The sequence below is a fragment of the Trachypithecus francoisi genome, unplaced genomic scaffold (assembly GCF_009764315.1).
Source record: "Trachypithecus francoisi isolate TF-2019V2 unplaced genomic scaffold, Tfra_2.0 Lachesis_group0, whole genome shotgun sequence".
NCBI classification, from domain to species: Eukaryota; Metazoa; Chordata; class Mammalia; order Primates; family Cercopithecidae; genus Trachypithecus; species Trachypithecus francoisi.
This window is the reverse complement of record NW_022681453.1, coordinates 21553647-21572542: the sequence shown is the minus strand read 5'-3', so window position 1 is coordinate 21572542 and position 18896 is coordinate 21553647. Positions and strand designations below refer to the sequence as shown.

Sequence of the window (18896 nt, the reverse complement as noted above, 5' to 3'; positions counted from 1 at the left end):
CAAGGCGCGGGGGGCCGCAGCAGCAGGCTGGAGGCAGAAACACAGGGCTGCAGCGTTCTGCACAGGAGGTCTCCATCAATATTCGTTGAATAAAGGTGGCTCAATTTCCTTCCTTATAAACATGTGCCTTTATAGCTCTAAAAAAGTATCTGTGAGTCCATGTTATGCAGGAATCCCCGATGGAGACAGGAACAGGAGTCAGAGTCAGCCCTCAGAAGATGAGCACGGCAGGGAAAGGGAAGGAGAAAGAACATGAGCCTCTCGCCTGGCCCCTTTGAATCCTCAGGCAAAGCTAACCTAGGCCACCTCTTCCTGCCTTCCCTGGCTGGGCTCCTCCAGGGCCAGCCAAGGCCAGGCCCCCACCACACTCCCTGAGCAGTCTGCACCTGCCTCCCTGCCCTCCCTCGGGTCAGCCCCTGATTCCCTCCAGCCTCACCTCACGTTCACTCATTCAGTAATTTTAACAGATGTCCTGTGACTTCTAAAACTACCACTCACCTAACAGGGAGGAAGGAAAAAAATAGCAAACATAACTGCTTTGAAGTTCTGGAGAACAAAGTCATTTTCCCCAGCCAGGGCAGTGTCTAGGACCCTGCTTAATTAAAGCCACCAGAGGAAGGCTTCATCCTGCAAGGTCTGTGTCAACAATGTCCACCTCCACCTTTCCCCCAGCTCACACACCCATGAGCATGAGCTCTCTCTCACTCTCTCAAACACACACACACACACACACACACACACACACACACACACACACACGGGGGGGGTGGAGCTGACTGATGAGTTCAGGCAGTTCCTCCTTCATCCCATCTTCAGCTGTTCTGTTTCTTCCTCCATACCACCCATTTCCAGCTTTGCCTGCCCAGCCAAACACCCTTACAGCCCACAGGAACCCCAGCTGGGAGAATACCAATCTCATTTCAATTAAAAAAGGAAGACCCCTCCACCACTCTCCTTATTTCCATCACATGAGCAGACAGGACTTGGGGACCACATCCTATAGCTGCATGGTGGGGACGCTAACATCTACTCCTGGATCAACTGCTAACCGGCCCTCCACCCCTACTGGGGCAGGGACAACCGCTGACACCCCTCCCTTCTGCACATCTGTCCACTCAACAGTAACAGTGCACATGGTCCCTCCCCGTACACCCCACCTCCAGAATTCTAGAACCTCTTCCATTCCTTTAGGAACTTTCTTGGTGAGAAGCTGTTGGGGTCTGTTGGGGAGTGTCCCCACCACCACTGGTATTTAACAAGACCCAAGTGTCTCCACTGCTGGGCATGCTGTCCCCCTATATCAGGTACTTTTCACATTTGTCAGACAGTTAAAAAGTAAACAAACACCGATAAGGAAGGTTAAAAAAAGAAGACTACCCACCAATCTGCTATAGAGGTCTCTGTTTCTGATGCAATCATTGTTAAAATACTGAACTTAAGCTGAGATTAAGAAAGAAATGCATTGCTCTCACTTGTAAGTGGGAGCTAAATGATAAGAACTTACGAACACACAGAGGGAAACAACAGACACTGGGTCTACTTGAGTGGGAGGGGGGAGGTGGGAGGAGGGAGAGGAACAGAAAAGATAACTATTGGGTACTGGGCTTAATACCTGGGTGATGAAATAACATGTATGACAAACCTGTGTGACATGTGTTTACCCATGTAACAAACCTTCACATGTACCCCCAAACCTAAAATAAATGCTAAAAACAAAAAAAGAAATGCGGAAGGGAGAGCATCAGGATAAATAGCTAATGCATACAGGGCTTAATACCTAGGTGATGGGTTGACAGGTGCAGCAAACCACCGTGGCATGCATTTACCTATGCAACAAACCTGTACGTCCTGCACATGTAATCCAGAACTTAAAGTAAATTTTAAAAAAGAAAGAAAGAAAGAAAGAAAGAAAGAAAGAAAGAAAGAAAGAAAGAAAGAAAGAAAGAAAGAAATGCCTGTCCCCACATGCCCTCCTCAAAATGAGCTGAGGAAGATGTACACATAGGCAACATGTAAGACGGACCTACTAGAGGTCAGTCAGACTCTGGCTCAGAAACCCAAGGGTGCAGGGCAGGGATAGAATCCTGGTGACATCTTTTCAGACCCCTTTCCAGCTGTGTCGGATGGCATTTCTACCCAGTGGACTCTTGGGTTAACTGAGTTTATAAATTGCACATACATACACACTGTTTTTTCAGTTAAGCTAGTTTGAGTGAGTTGTATTCCCCCAATCTGTAACCCAAAGAGTTCTGGCTAATACTCTAATATACCCAAATATCCTCAACCTAAGGTAGTCTCACTAGTGAAGGGTCTAGATGGGGAGGTTCATTATATAAGGTATGACTATAAAATAATGATATTCACATTGTAAAAAACAAACCAAATGAGCAAGGACCCCCACTGGAATTATTCTTAAGGAATTTTAACAGTAAAAAATCTAAATTCTTCTTTTTTTCTTTATTTTTGAGACACAGTCTCACTCTGTCACCCAGGCTAGAGTACAGTAACACAATCACAGCTTAGTGCAATCTTGACCTCCCAGGCATAAGCAATCCCCCCACTTCAGCTTCCTGAGTAGCTGGGACCACATATGCATGCCACCACACCCAGCTAATTTTTTTTTTGCGGGGGTGAGACACGGAATCTCATTATGTTGCCCAGTCTGGTCTTGAACTCCTGGCCTCCAGCAATCCTCCATGCTAAGCCTCCCAAAGTGCTGGGATTACAGGTGTGAGCTACCTTACCCAGTCACAAATCTCAATTAAGAGTTGTATTTTATTTTGGAAAAGCCGTAAATAATCAAGTAATGCCTTTGTCAAAATGATGTAAGGCCTAACAAAAGAGATATAATTATTTGTATAGCACATAGACTGTTTCACATTGTATCATTAGGAAACCAGCTTTGGGTAAAGTTTTACTACACAAGTCCAACTACTCTGGTCATTTTGAGGCTGCCTCTCCTTCTACCATTATTATTGTTATTTTTTTTTTTTTTTTTTCTGAGATGGAGTCTTGCTCTGTCACCCAGGCTAGAGTGCGGTGGCTCAGTCATAGTCCCCTACAGTCTCAAACTCCTGGGCTTAACCAAGACTCCTGCCCTCAGCCTCCCACATAGCTGGGACTACAGGCACACACCACTATGACTGGCTCAATCAATTTTTATGTAAAAGGTGATAGTCACACACCCATCCAAATAGAATCATCTGCAATGTGGCTGATGTACAACATTGAACACAGAAGCTAGGTTTATAACTTACAGATTTAAAAAGTATCAAGTACTTGTCTTTCTTCTTTCTTTAATAAAGAGTTAAATTTGCCAAGAAAGAAAGATATAATCCTGAAATTAAAGACGAACTCTGCCAGGTGTTTCCTGGGATGTCATTACTAATGGACAAAAAAAAAAGTCAGCCTCTCAGGCAAACATTAATCATTAGCCAATTGTTGATAATTAACTAACGATCTACAAGAATATACCATGGAGCCCTTGTATGGTCATTCATTTATTTATTCACTCATTTGACGTGCATTTCCTGATGTGCTTCCTGTGTGCCAGGCACAGGATTAAGTTCACAAGACTATACACCCAAATCAGACTGCAGTCTCAGCCTCTAGGAACTCATATTCTAGTTTCATTCAAAGTCACTCAACTAATCAGCCAAAAAGTCAGGCTGTCAGACCCCACAGCCCATGAGCAGACCATCACACTCCATGCCACTTCTCATAACAATTATAAACTGGGGGAATGGGGCTGGTGTCTGTATAGGAGAGTTGGACTGGGCACAGGGGTGTCCAGAGGGAAAGCAAGTACTCAGATGTAGGCAGGCAGGGAGTGGACAAGGATCAGAGAAGGCTGAAGGGAAGAAGCAGCCTATGAGCTGTCTGAGAAGAAGAGACAGAACCTAGGCCTACAGAAATAAGAAAGTTCAATTCCAACAGGATGACAACCAAGCAAAGACGCAGTCTTGATATTATACAGACCTAACCTCCACCGTATAGACTAAGCCCAAGGAGCCAGGTTATGAAATTGTGTTTCAGGTATTATGGTTCATACCACTAAGTGCAAAAGCCATAAGATGCTGAACTACGTGACCATGCAGATACAACGGACTTGAATTTTAAGACCAGTTAACACTACACTCAGATCTCAGCCATGGAGGAAAGAAAGCAATCAAAGTAGACTGTCCCACAGCATTCCTGGCCACTGTAAGGCATCTGGTCCCACAGGCAAGCATCCACAGCCCAGCACTGCTTCTCAGACAGGTCCCACCACTCTTGCTACTCTGAGCCCTGGAACCAGAGCACAAAATCTCCTAGACTGCTCTGCTGTGAAAGCCAGCACTGTAGGTTCTTTCTTTTTTTTTTTTTTTTTTTTTTTTTGAGACGGAGTCTTGCTCTGCCACCCAGGCTGGAGTGCAGTGGCCGGATCTCAGCTCACTGCAAGCTCCGCCTCCCGGGTTTATGCCATTCTCCTGCCTCAGCCTCCCGAATAGCTGGGACTACAGGCGCCCGCCTCGTCGCCCGGCTAGTTTTTTGTATTTTTAAGTAGAGACAGGGTTTCACCGTATTAGCCAGGATGGTCTCGATCTCCTGACCTCGTGATCCACCCGTCTCGGCCTCCCAAAGTGCTGGGATTACAGGCTTGAGCCACCGCGCCCGGCCCACTGTGGGTTCTTTCAACCAGAGATGCACAAGAAGGGCCACAGACCCTAAGCTTTCAGGAATAACAGGTATACTTTCCCACTCATTCCCAGCGAGGGACCTGCAAGAAATCCACAGAGGGACCTGCCACCCAAGAAAATGTGAAACATGGCTCAGAGGAAGGAATGATGGAGGTGCTTCTCCTGGGAGAGCCATTCGTTTGGTGCGCATCAGCAATACTTATTTACTGAACACCTACTGTATACCCCTACCACTGCATCAGACATGGTTGCGGATTCAGAAAGCGTCACTATTAACTGTATTCTGAAGATGCTCGAGAGGATAAAGATGTACATATAAATAACAAAAAATACAGGGTATTTTATGTGCAAAACGACACAAAAAAGGTTCAGATTGTTTGGATCAGTGTCAGGAAAGGCCTCATAGAAGAAACGTAATCTGAGATTATTTTTGAGCAGCTGTAAGGAGAGTGACAGTAAAGAAGGGGTGGTAGAGGCTGGGCGCGGTGGCTCACACCAGTAATCCTAGCACTTTGGAAGGCCAAGGTGGGCGAATCACTGGAGTCCAGGAGTTTGAGATCAGCCTGGGCAACATGGTGAAACCCAATCTCTATAAAAAATACAAAAATTAGTCGGGTGTGGTGGCATGTGCCCGCACTCCCAGCTACTCAGGCAGTTGAGATAGGAGGATTGTTTGAGTCCCAGAGAAAGAGGTTGCAATGAGCCAAGATGGTGCCACTACACCCCAGTGAGCCAAGATCGCACCACTGCACTCCAGCCTGGGCAACCCCTGTCTCAAAAAAATAAAAGAAAGGGCAGTATGAAAGAAGAGATGTTTCAAATAGAGAAGCCAGGGGGTGGACAAGTAGGAGAAGGAAGAATGTTTAGGAACTTTTTTGGACAAATGGATGGGGCTGTAAAGGAGAGGAGTGGAGACAAAACCCAACAAAGCTGAACCAGACCAAGCTGGACCTGGCCACACGCTGGACTTTCCCCCTTGGGCAATGGGTAGCCACTGAGGCCTCAGGATCACTTCTCTAGCAAAAGTCACTTGACAGTGGAATTTGAAGGCCTTTATAGGCAAAATGTCAACAGGCTCAAAACCCAACCTCAACGAGATGAGAAGACGAGCAGGAAAAGGGTCACAGACAGTGAAACTTTTGGTTCAGTTTAAAAAGCACCTGGTGGCCAGGAGCCATGGCTCACACCTGTCATCCCAGCACTTTGGGAGGCCAAGGCGGGCAGATCACGAGGTCAGGAGATCGAGACCATCTTCACTAACATGGTGAAACCCCGTCTCTACTAAAAATTAGCCGGCGTGGTGGTGTGCACCTGTAGTCCCAGCTACTCAGGAGGATGAGGCAGGAGAAAGGCATGAACCCCAGAGGCGGAGCTTGCAGTGAGCCGAGATTGCGCCACTGCACTCCAGCCTGGGTGACAGAGCCTCAAAAAAATAAATAAGTAAATAAATATAAATAAATAAATAAAAAGCACCTGGTACATCAGGCACTTTGCTAGATAAGGGGATAGAAAGGCATGGGCCATGGGCCTTGGCCTCCAGGCACTTAGTGCAGATGATTTAGTGGTAAGTACAGCTATCAGTAGAGATCAAGGAAGGTCTGACTTGGCAGATGAAGATCCCCATTCAGGACATTTTTAATTTCAAGCAGTTCCACATTCCAGAGAAGTAAGAGGTGACACTGGGAGGAAGAGTACCAGGAGCAGATTACACAGACTCAAAACTGTTCAGCCATGTTGGTTTGCTTATAAGAAACTGAATGACATGAAATAAAGCATTTTTCTTCACAGCGAAGTATGATATTGTAATCATCCCCACTCTGACACTTGATACAGGGCATTCCCCTCCTCTGTGCTAAAAAAAAAAATAAAATCAATGGTATTTGCTTTCAGTAAATGGAACTGAGAAAATACTGCTACTGACTGAACTAGGAGGGATATTACTGTGGGAACTGAGTTGCACCATTTCCATGACTCCAGCCTCCACTAGTCCCTGCAAGTCCATAAACGAAAGCTGCATAGAAACTTGAGTGTTTATACTTAAAAAAATAATAATAATAAAGAACAAAAACTATCCCTGGGAAAACTTCTGCCCCCCAAGGTAGTCTCCAAATCCCAAAACTAGCTAAGTCACATACTATCCAGAGCAAAGACACACTGGATCAATGGAGATGGCCACATTTCTTACCCAACAAAAGTCATAATTTTACTAGGTAACCAGTAACAGGCAGAAACCCCACACATAAAGCTGGCCCTGAATCTCACTCTAACACTCAACATGCACCTTTCCCATGGAGCTATCAGGCAAAGAAAACCAGTAGCTTCCAGATACATGCAGCCTTGCAACTCATTTCAGCGTCTGCCCTTTGATTTTACCATTCACATTAAATGAAAGGTATTTACTACAGATGAAAAATAAGCTTCGTTCAGCTGCCTCTAAACCAATCCCAAAAATAGAGCAATCACTCTGGTACAAATTGGGTCAAATGTATTTAAAAAAAAAAAAAACCCAGCTCCCTCATGGGAGGACCAACATGGCATGGGACCTTGGTTAGAGTCAGAAGGAAATCCACAAAGATCTTCCCTTCCCACAGTGGGAAAGGAAGTATTTAAAGAGTCAAGCAGAGTATAAACTCATCTGGCCATGTAACCATTGAAGTGAAAGCAAGACACAAAGTTGAATGCCATGAGTTTCAGAGTATTATGTGAAGAGGTTAAAGAAATACACGTTGGCTTTTAGAAAGGCCCGCCAAATTAACACACTGCCAAATCCCTCTTAAAAAAAAAAAAAAAAAAAAGTCCAATGCTCAAGAATTGTCAAGAAAGGATTCACTGGAGAGGGGGTGCAAAAGGGAGAGATTAATCCATTTCCTGTATTTTATTTCCTCACTTCTTAGCTGAGAAATCCAAATGGTCTCACAGCGCTTATATCAGTGCCCTGAATTTCCCTGGGAAAAATTCAGAATATTAATTGGCTTACACATGCAGCTACATTAATTATTCCATTGATCTGAATTAATCTGCCTTTCTGAAAGGTATTTATTTTCTAAGTTTGTTTAATCATGTTCTCTTGAGCTACAAAAAGCAACAATCTGGGTCACCATCCATGTCGTTAAATTTGGTAACAAGGCTAACACCATCTGTGGCCTAGACTGGGATGATCTATCTCCATTGATGGGAGGCTTTCCACCACTTCTGCTTTTCCTTTAAAACAACCATCTAAAGTCACATGTCTACAAACAAATCAAAAGCTACGTAAAATGTCCAAAGTTACGCAGATGATCTCTGGCATTGTCCAAATATATACTACCAGTATTTATGTGGTTATCCAACTCCCATTTATAATTGTATTTGTAGCATCAATTCCCAAAATTTTTAGAAAATTCTCTAGATATCAAACTACTAAAGCCCACATACAAATAGACATCACATTACATCTGAAATGTGCCACAACATTTTAAATGTAACATGAAATCCTGTACATAAATCGTTAAGGCTTATTCACAAGAGCATAATTTCACTATCTCCAGAAGCCAGCAGAGCTCTCCCACACAAGGGAGAGCCTAGTGTGTTTGCCTTTACAACACTCGCTCAGTTAGGAACATCCAGCCCTGCTAAAATAGAGCTTCAACATGAGAAGCCAAAAACAAACGGAACCAGCTAAGAGAAGAGAAGAAAAACAATTGAGTTTCCTGTTATCCAACATGGGCTCCCCTTCATCTCCCATTCTGCAAGGCTTCTGATTGCAAAGAATCAATCCTTGCAAGAAGGATGCTGCAGCACCAGAAAAATCCTGAAATGGCTTCTGAATCATCAAAGAAAGATTGCAGAATGTCAGAGGTAAAAACGATCCTAGCAATCTTCTTACCCAATCCTCCTAATTGCCAGGTGGCTGCATGGCAATGCAGAAAGGTATGAGAAATGATCCCAAATACAGCTAGTTGACAGGTGAGTGGGACAAGATCTTAGTCCCAGTCTAGTACTCTTTAGTGCTTTTTTAAAAACTATATCAACCTTTCCCAGAGGAAGTTCCATGGATCACTGGTTCCATGATGTTAAACTCTTTTGCAAAAAGAAAAAAAAATGTTTAAAGAATTCACGACTGATTACTTTTAGGGACTAGCTGAGTTAAACAAAAGGAAACCTGTTTTTTAACTGCAGAATTTCCCAAAGCTTTTACTAAGCTAATGTGCACTACAAATCTTTAAGAAGGCAGCAAAGTATATGGAAGCATCCTGATTTATTTAACCATACAATCATTTTCTCTTGGGGCATTTCATAGGATGTGGAGTAGAAACTTTAATATTATATCATGTATCCAATAATATCATGTATTGTTCTCCAAATTATGCTCTATGTAGATGTATTAGTTTTGTTATATTCCACTTCTCTAAAAACAGTTCATGTACAAAGTCTACAATAATTCTCTACTTACCAGAACAACTGACCAAAGTACCCACCACTCCCAAGAACACTAGATTTAAAAAAAAGAAGAAAAAGAAAAAGAAAAAAGCTAACATTATCAGGAAAAGAATGGTAGGCAAAAACTTATATGGAGAGAACAGTTATTTTAAAATCTGCTACAAGTCTCTTCCATGAAATTCCATATCTATGAAAGATTCATGACTTTAAATACTTTCATTCAGTATAAATTTGAGAATACAGTTTAAAACAAACAAACAAACAAACAAAAAACCACTGTTGCAAAGCTCCAAGAAACACGACATGCATGGCTGTAAACTTCAACTACCCAGAAGGCCAGCTGCTAGTTTAAGTAGAGAACCAAATGATAGCCATATACCAGGAGCAGCAGGAACTCTAAGGACACTTACCAAGTTATGATTTGTTGAATTAGAATCATCTTCAGGGAATGGGATGTAAATAGCTAAGGCCACACAATTGGCAAAAATAGCCAATAATATAAATATGTCAAATGGTCTGAAAAAATGTGTTAAGGTATATATGTGTTATGGAAACGTAAACCATGTCCCTCATCACACTCCCAATCACACCACTTTTGAAGCATCTTTAAAATGAAAATGACATACACAAATCCTATTTTGGCTGACTGCTGTGACTGCTAGGTTTTCGGCAGAAGTAATCATTGGTGGTCATCTCACAGTGGAGCCTCCTATCAAATGACCTCTCCGTGTCCTTTTCTTCTGTTGCAAGGATCATGTTACACTCATTCTTCTGCTGCACACTGTATATTAAAACCTAAAAGTACATCCAATTAGGGCACTGTGTGAACCAGGTTTCTGCTTCTTACAAGTTTAAAAGCGACAAGAGCCTTACTAAGTTCCCGGCTGTGGCAGACACAGAGAAATCATGGGATAAATGTCTTCTGCAGATCCTTGCCTCCATGTGTTAGAGCCATTTTGTCAGGGGCTATTTATTCTTGGCAGGGTTCGCCTGTCTGGATTGGGCCGGGCCAAGCCACCAGGACCTTCTCCATTCTACCTGTGACTTTCTCATGGCGTATTCCAATACCTCAGATGTGATCAGCAGCGAGCCAGGCTTCAGCTCCCGCCTCTGCTTTCTCTGCTAGAGGAATCGATGGCTATAACTGTTTCAGATTAGAGTTGGACTGGAGCTCAGTTTATAATATGCTGTTACTGTGCTCAATTTGTAAACAAATTAAATTAAAAAGCCGTAAGAAATCAGCACCAGACACATTCAAAGTAGGCTTTAACATTTCTCAATCTCGGTGGTCTGTCTGGAAGAATCACTTTGAGATCAGCCTTCAAGAGATACTTGCCTAAACATTCTAGTGTTATTAAGAGACACTGTCAAAACTGGCAATACAAAATTTGACATCTGCCAAAATGACTGTTTTTCTTCTTTGGGTTTTCAGCCTTTCCAAATGCAAGGTTTCGTGAGCACCAGCCTCACCTGCAATGCCTGGGCATGATTTTACCACAGTGCTTCGCCTATACACTCACCCACAAGAAGCAAGGCCACGGTTTAACTAAATACTTCAAGGTACTTAAAACTGGAAGATACAAACAGACTATTCTCCATTCATCCTGACATACTTCTGGGAAATCCAAAAATGCCACAGGAAACAAATACTCTTTACCTCTCTACAGATATCTTTTTTTTTTTTTTTTTTTTGAGATGGGGTCTCACTGTCACCAAAGCTGGGGTGCACGGGCACAATCTTAGCTTGCTGAAACCTCCGCCTCCCAGGCTCAAGCCATCCTCCCACCTCAGCCTCCCAAGTAGCTGGAACTACAGGCATGTGCCACCATGCTGGATTTTTTTTTTTTTTTTTTTTTTAGTAGAGACAGGGGTTTTGCCATGTTGTCCAGGCTGGTCTCAAACTCCTGGACTCAAGCAATCCGCTCACCTCTGCCTCCCAAAGTGCTGGAATTACAGGCGTGAGCCACCATGCCCGGCCTCTGGAGAGATCTTGAGTTTCATAAAACCTTCATCTTCGAAGAGCTTTCATAACTCATCAAAAAAAGGCAATGAATAACATTATTCCCTTACTAATTTTGATGGGTTCATTTTTTTAAGCCAGTCAGTTTTTTTTTTTTTTTTTGAGACGGAGTCTTGCTCTGCCGCCCAGGCTGGAGTGCAGTGGCTGGATCTCGGCTCACTGCAAGCCCCGCCTCCTGGGTTTACGCCATTCTCCTGCCTCAGCCTCCCAAGTAGCTGGGACTACAGGCGCCCGCCACGTCGCCCGGCTAGTTTTTTGTATTTTTAGTAGAGACGGGGTTTCACCGTGTTAGCCAGGATGGTCTTGATCTCCTGACCTCGTGATCCGCCCGTCTCGGCCTCCCAAAGTGCTGGGATTACAGGCTTGAGCCACCGCGCCCGGCCCTGCCAGTCAGCTTTAATTCACATTGTTTCTCTTAACTCATCAAATATTATAAAATCTTTTTCACCCAGGGATCCAACTTTCAGACAGACCACCGTAAGACTTCAGAATTCCCTTTCCATTTTTCCTTTTCGCAGGTCCCCACTGAAATCTAAAGTCAAGGGCCCCAATGTTGTTCTCTATAGAAACACAATAGTCTCTTCCCTCCCTCTTTCTTCCATTCTTCCTTTTCAATTTCCCAATACCTAAGTAATAGGTATTCTTCCTTTTCAATTTCCCAGTACCTAAATGATAAACTAGCACATCTGAGAAATACTAACACTGTTCAGGGAGACTAAATATAAGTTGTATTTTTTTTCTTTATGCTGGTCCAGTTTTAGTCTCTAGGTGCAAGTGGATACCATCTCACCGCCATCAGATATTCACAAGTGAAGCAGAACAGAGCAATAGAGAAATAGATGGGTCTGATCCCAACAATCCCTTCTGATAAAGAGAACATCCCTCACTCCTCCAGGGGGCAGGACACTCTCTCATGCCTGTGTGTGAAAACAAATGACCCTTGCTCTCCCACTGGGACGGGGCCTGACAGAGCGGCCCTGGATGGAAAGTATTTCTATAGCCTGCTCCCTGAATTAGAAGGAAACTATCATTAAAAAAAAAAAAAAAATTCATATATCACTTGAGGATCTATCTATTTTACAAACTGTCCCATTTGTAAACAGACTTCTCCCTGAATTGGCAGCCACATCCCCTAATTCCTGTACACATGTGTCTGGCAACTGGGAAAGGGAGACAGCAGTGTGATCCAGGAATTCACTCTGTATGCAAAAATTGCTATGTACACATCACTGTGCACAAACAGAAACAGCATTAGGCCTCCCACCTACTCCACACAAAAGTAGTGACCCCACAAAGAGGTCTCTGCTTACTCAGAGTCATGTCAGGCCAATCCGAGGAGGAGGAGATATTCCTGGCAAGGTACAACCATTGTCATGACTCTAGCAATGCCACTGGCCCACATGCTGGCTTACCGAACTCCCTCCTCGTTCTCAGACTAGAGAACCTCAAGAGAAAATGCACACACACAACCCCAGTTATGTGAGAGACACCATAACTCACTTTAGAGAAGGGACATCTGTTGCAAAATGAAAAAGCACACGAGAACCCCTCAAATCCTACCCTAGCATTTGGCTGCTCTCTCCAGAATCTTTCTAGACAGTTACCTCATTTTAACTCCTGTCCATTAGCAGAGAAAATAGCCAACTAAAGACAGAGGGCATGCAAATAGCTGCCGAGCTGGATCCTCAAATTATAAGGGGATTTCAGCTCCACTTTCTAGCTGGCTGCCAACATGCTCCCCTTTTGTCGTGGCACCTCCATCCTTCTAGGCCTGGTGGTGGGAATTCCTATATTGACACCCCTTCCTGTAGTTAGGAACTGCTCTAAGGCCCCTGTAAGTTCCAAACACACTTCTGGGGAAAGGAAATGCTTTATTTTACACAGACCAATGAATCATCTGCCTAATTAAAAAGCCATTTGCTCAGAAAGAAGGCCTCAGTCAACCTTCTCTAAAGAGTGGCAGTAACTGGAGGTTGGCCTCCAGATTTAGGGAAGGGGTTAAGCAGGCTGAAGCACAATCATTTTCCAAGATCTGGGATATGACAGCCATTCTGGGGCATTTGGAGTTCAATTTTAAAAATACAAAGGAGACACCCAGAAATGTAACTCCAGTCCAAGGACATAGACAGAATTTTTTATAAAGACAGCAACTGCAAATTCCTCCACTGAGAGGGCTGTTCTATAACTCATAAGGGCTCAGGAGGAAGAGGCACACACGAACCTCTCCCTTCACTGGCTCCCTCATGCTCATGTTCCAAATGTTTCTTTGGAACTTGTCAAAAGGAAATTCCAGGAAGTTATAGCATTGATCAGAGAAAAAAAATCAAAAGTAATCTCTCCCTAGGAAGCATGTGCTCATATCTGTAGCTACCTGAATAATTAGAATCACCAAATGTCAGACTAGAAGCAACCTTAGCATTAACTGTAGTTGCAGAAGCAAATTTCAAACATCAGAATGAGAAGATTCTACTAAAGGTCAAAAATGTATTCCCTTCAAGTAGAGTCTCATACAGTTTTTTTTTTTCTAATCTGTATACCTTGTTTGCAATAGGTTCAATGCATGCTATTGCCCAAAAACAACACTGAATTTAAAATTAACCATCTAATGTCCAATGACCAAAAGTTGGTTTCACATTTTAATTATCTACCACTGTGAAGTTTCAGGCTGTCACTCCCTCCCCCCACTACTACTACTATACACACACCCAGACAGTGGGCTAAATATACCCATACAGCCACCCCTCTGCAACCCGAGGAGACAGGAAGGTATATACAATGAAACCCCTTATATACAACTTCTGTTACTCGCATTCCAGACTGCTACAGCTTTGTGTCACTTCAGAAAGCAAATCCTTTTAAAAAAACAGATGGTAAAAGAGAAAATGAGAGACTTCCCCCAAAAAAAGGATACTTCCATTCCACTATACTAATGCAGGCTCTTCGGATGGGGTTATTGAGTGATAAACAGAAAAGGGCGCGGGCAGGTCGGCTGTTGGACGAGTTACCCTGTTTTTTGCTCTTGGCGTATTGCTGACGTTTTCTTTGGGAGAGAGATCCTACAGGTGGGGGTGCAGAGGTGCTCATAGTTTGGGCAGCCTTGGCCTGTCTAGCAGCATCGATTGCAGCTTGCCAAGACAGGACAGTTTGCTTGGAGCTATTCGGCTGAGAAGTTGGTCCTTCACCAGAAAGAGGGAGTCTGGTGCCTCTTGCATAGTTTGCCTCTGGGGAGAAGGAGAAAAACAAAGATTTTTTTTTAAATGAGGATCCAATGTGTAGGAGAAAAAAAAAATCAAAGGTTGTCTCCCATCAATAACAGGGAAATCATTCATTCCTATATTTCCATTTTGAATCTCTTGTCCTATTTTTCACAAGCTGGGGTTTAATCAGCTAGAGAGGCAAGAAAAGTCCACAAGCTCTGTTCTCAGTGTCAATCACACAGGATCACTGCTACATCACACCTAGTGGGGTTAGTTCTCCTTCACATCATGTCTTCACAAAGGGTCTTTTAGTGCATTTCTTCTGACAAAACTGAGGTCATTCCCGCATTTAATCCACATCTCTGATTTGTAAAACCCATGTATGTCTAATGAGTTAACAGATACATACAACAGCTTTTCTCTAACGTAACTACCACATTCACCAAGAGAAAAAAGGTAGTACCAATAATTCAATAGTTTTAATCATTTTCAGAGTGTTACTCCAACATCTTTCCACAGCCACAAATGCATTTTTTTTTTCAGTACGGAAAAGAAATCTTCCATAGGCACCCAGGCAATACCAAAAACCCCATAACAAATATCTAGATTATGCACTGACACTTCCTGCAAATGAAAATTCATGATGCTTGGGACTCATTTCCTCCACAGGCTTCCGAAAACAGAAAACATCTTTAGGGCTTTTTTGCATTTTAAATTGCAGCAGCATCAGCCAAGCCAGCATCCAGAGAGACAGACAAGGCAGTCAGCCTGCACCCCTGCACCTAGGATAGACTGACTGGATTATGCCAGGGGCCTCCAGGCCTAAGAGGGAATTATCTCCATGTAGGTTGGCATCCAGGTGTACACAAGGCAGAAACCCAACGAGGCTCCCTATGCGAAGCCCCCACCAGCTTTGGGTCAGGCCACCTCCCAGGCAGATCTCCCAGGCACCTGCCGCCTTCCGCCACAGTCTCCTCACTGAAGCAGAAGTCAAAGTGAGAGAGATGGCAGAAAGGTAGAGGGATGGGCGTTTGTAAAGCCAATTATTGCTAAGTAAAGAGTCAAAGCAAGCACGGGTCTGAAAGCCTGAGAAGGGGGCAAAGCGGGTGAGCAGAGGGCAATTGGAACGGGGAACGAGTCATGTCAAGCTTCTCCCTAGGGGAGCGCTCACCCGGAAAGGCTTACAGCCGACCGGGGTTGGGGGGCATTGGCGGTCTCCAAAGGGGAGGGCTGGCCAGGAGCTGTTCCATCCTTCCTCGACCCAGCCCGGCCGGCGTGGAAGCTGCACGTGGTGCCCGGGCCAGAGCTGGGGAGGGGAGCCCCACAGCGGCAGCGGCTCCCCGGGCATTGCTAGGTTACCGACGTGTGCACAGCCGGCGACGGGAGCGGGAACGCACGATCCACCCGAGCCCCTTCCCCCAATACCGAGGCCGGGCCTCCCCCGCGAGGGGAGGGATGTGCTTCACCCACCGGCACGGAGGGCGAAACCGGGCAATCCTAGAATTTTCCGGATGCCACCAGGGACCTTCTTCCTAGTCAACGAGGGGGCGGGGGAGCAGTGGAAGGCGAGAAGAGGCTGGTAAGGGGGCTCCGGCTGAAGACTTGCGGCCCCCCTGCCATCGCTCGGGGGCGTTGAAGGAAAGTTGAGCCCGAGGACACTGTACCCGAATCACCCCGATTCGCCGCCCCTCCGGCTGCACCGCGCTCCACACACTCCACGGCCGCCCCCACCCCACAAATGCAGAATTAACTCTGACATTCAGGGCCTGGAGGGGAGTGCGGAGTGGCTGTCACGCATGTCCCCTCTCTGTGTAGACGACACCGAGCTGGCAGCACCCTCTCCAACCCCTTCAACCCACCCAGCGCCGCGGGGAAGGGGGAGGGGGCTGGAGGACTATGACAGGATCGGATTTGGCAGCGGGTGCCCGGGCTCTGGCTGCTCACCGTTCGCGTGGTCCGCTTGCTGCTGCCGTTGATGCTGCATTTTTTTCATCATCATCATCATCATCATCCACGAACATTTATTGAGCGACTACTGTGTGCAGGGCACTGTGCTGGGCGTTGGGGCGGGGGCTGAATGGGGAAGGGGATCACCAATAGGTAGGAGCCGCGGTCCCTGCCCTTATTCTTGCTTCAGCAGGGGGTGGGGAGGGACGGGGACAAATAACAGAAAATAAGGATAATTGATTTAAAAAAAAACCGCTCGCCGCCCAAGCTCTCTCTTTTTCAAAAATGGAGCAAAATAAACTTTTTAAAAAAATAAAATCCGATGTATATATTATCTTAATAATATATACATGTAATTTTTTGCTGCAAAGGAGAACTGGCTTGTCCCCTCCTCTAGCGGAGAGACGCCGCGGTGATGCCGGCCCGGCCGCCGGGGCCGCTCGGCGCGCCCCCCATGCCCGCCCGTCCACCCGCCCGCCCGCCGCGGTGCCAGGTGCCCGCCGCCGCCGCCCGCGCCGCCGCTGGCTCGGGACCGCGGGCAGCCGGAGCTCACATCCGGGGACGGAGGCGCTCGCCCGCCCGCTCGCTCCGCGCCCGCCGCGCCGCGCCGCACGCCGGCTTCGCCCTGGCGACGCTGCGCGCCCGCCGCCGTCCCCCGCCCCCCGCCCGCCCCGAGCCGCCCACGGCCCGCGCCGCGCCCCGGCGGGCCGGCAGCCCGTCGCGTGGTTCCGCCCGGCACCGCCTGCGCGCTCGGGGTGGCCGCCGCGTGGGACTCGGGGTGCCGCCACCCCGGCCTGGCCTGGCTGACCTGCGGGCTCCAAAGGGTTAAGCGCGCTCCAGCCGAAGGCTGCCAGGTTAACCCCCTCCGCGCCGCACGGTGCGCTCTCCCCTCGGGACCCGGAGGAGGCGGGCGGCGCCAGTGGCTCGCGCGGCGCTGGGGTGCGGATGAACCGCTCCTCCCCGCGCATTTCTGGGCTGGGGGAAAAGCTCGGGCTCCAGCGCCCGCCCAGACTCCGAGCCGGCCTCCCTCTGAGCACACCTGGAGGAGGCCCCGCCCCCTGGGAGCACAGGTGCTAGCGAGCGGTAGCGGCTGCGGTCTCCGAGCGCACCCTCGTCACGGCTCGGTCGGGCTCCCTGGCTGCTCCGGAGCGGGACAGACGCCCCCTCCTTTCCTCGGGCCCTTTCTGGAATCGGGGGGATGGGGTAGCCCGGCTCTGTAGAGAGCACTCACTCCCCCAGGTAACTGCCTGCAGCTGGAACCGCGAATCCAGGGCGCCCCCCATCTTCTCCGCTGCCCTGCGCCTGGCCTGGCGTAGCGAAGGGCAGCGGGGATGGGGGGCAATATCTCCCCCCACCCCACCCCGCCCCCATGTGTGTTTGGAGGCAGATACAGGGAAGTCAAGGCCAAGGTCTTTCAAACCGCTCGTGTTGCTCAAGGAAATAGACGGTGCTGCTGAAACTGTTGCCTCCAGTCTGGGGAGCTGAAGGGAGTAGTTTGTTTTTTGATACCTTCGCTGGCTCGGATTTAGGGTAGGGGAGGTTTGCAAACGGCAGCTCCTGTCTAGAGGGGAAAATACTTTATCTAGTGGATGACTGATATTTTTCATTTAGCTTTGTGCTGGGTGTTAGGAGAAGGGCGTCTGCTTTGTTACTTCACAGGATTCGATTTATTTGCTTTTGTTCCGATCTGCATGTTCCTACGGCGTTTTAGAACGTTTCAGAACAGTGATTTTAAAGCAAAGATAAAGTAAAAACTCAGCGTGAATTAAGAAAAATAAGTGTTTATGGGAAGGTGCTCCTTACCCAGAGGACACACTAGTCATCCTCAATTGTTGGGGGGCACCTGGGCAGAGAGACTGGGGACCAGACAGAAGACTCTCCAGGGGCCTTCCAGAGGGGGTGTCTGGTCTGTGAGGTGAAAACAACCAGGCTCTTGTCCTTTTTTGTGCTTTGTTTTTGGAGACTGGCGAGGCGAGAAATCGCCCTATGGTCTAGTGACAATATAAAGCTGGCCTGGGCCACCTCTCCTATGGCTGCTTCTGATCCAAAATCTGAAGGGATAGAAGACGGTTCCCTCCAAAGAAACTGCCCATCCAAGGAGCATGTATGAAATTCACAAGTACACATGTCACTTTCAGAAGTCCTGGTCTAAAGCCTTGCCTCTTGAGGCCTTTTCTACAAAATCCCGTGAGCAAGTTTGTTTTATGATACCTTCGCTGGCTCGAATTTAGGGTGGGGGAGATTTGCAAAGAGCAGCTCCTGTCTAGAGGGAAAAATACTGATGTAGTGGATGACTGAGCCAAACCATATTTGCTCATGGTTCAGTTCAGTGCCGCCAGCATTTATAAGGCACCAGTTAAGACTAAGGGTCTGGTCTAGATGTCAGGACAAATCTGTGGCACAGTTCTTTCCTCAAGGACAATCTAATGACAGAAGAAAAGTGTGTATACTCTTTTTTTTTTTTTTTTTTGAGACAGAGTCTTGCTCACTCTGTTGTCCATGCTGGAATGCAGTGATGCAATCTCGGCTCACCGTAACCTCCACCTCTTGAGTTCAAGAGAGAGTCTCCTGCCTCAGCCTCCTGAGTAGCTGGGACTACAGGCGTGCGCCACCACCCTCGGCTAATCTTTGTAT

At 46.6% G+C, this 18896-nt stretch overlaps 1 protein-coding gene across 3 annotated transcripts in view; it reads right to left on the bottom strand.

Moving 5' to 3' along the window:
- CACNA1D (calcium voltage-gated channel subunit alpha1 D) overlaps nt 1-16450 on the bottom strand; it is a 331280-nt gene extending 314830 nt beyond the window's left edge. For all 3 annotated transcript variants that reach the window (XM_033210135.1, XM_033210136.1, XM_033210137.1), the window contains exons 1-3: nt 16260-16450; nt 14030-14339; nt 9509-9614 (exon numbers count right to left, since the gene is read on the bottom strand). In XM_033210135.1, the coding sequence (XP_033066026.1) occupies nt 9509-9614; nt 14030-14339; nt 16260-16326 (483 nt within the window). In that variant the 5' untranslated portion in view covers nt 16327-16450. The remainder of the gene's footprint in view (nt 1-9508; nt 9615-14029; nt 14340-16259) is intronic.
- Between the last annotated feature and the right edge of the window lie 2446 nt (nt 16451-18896).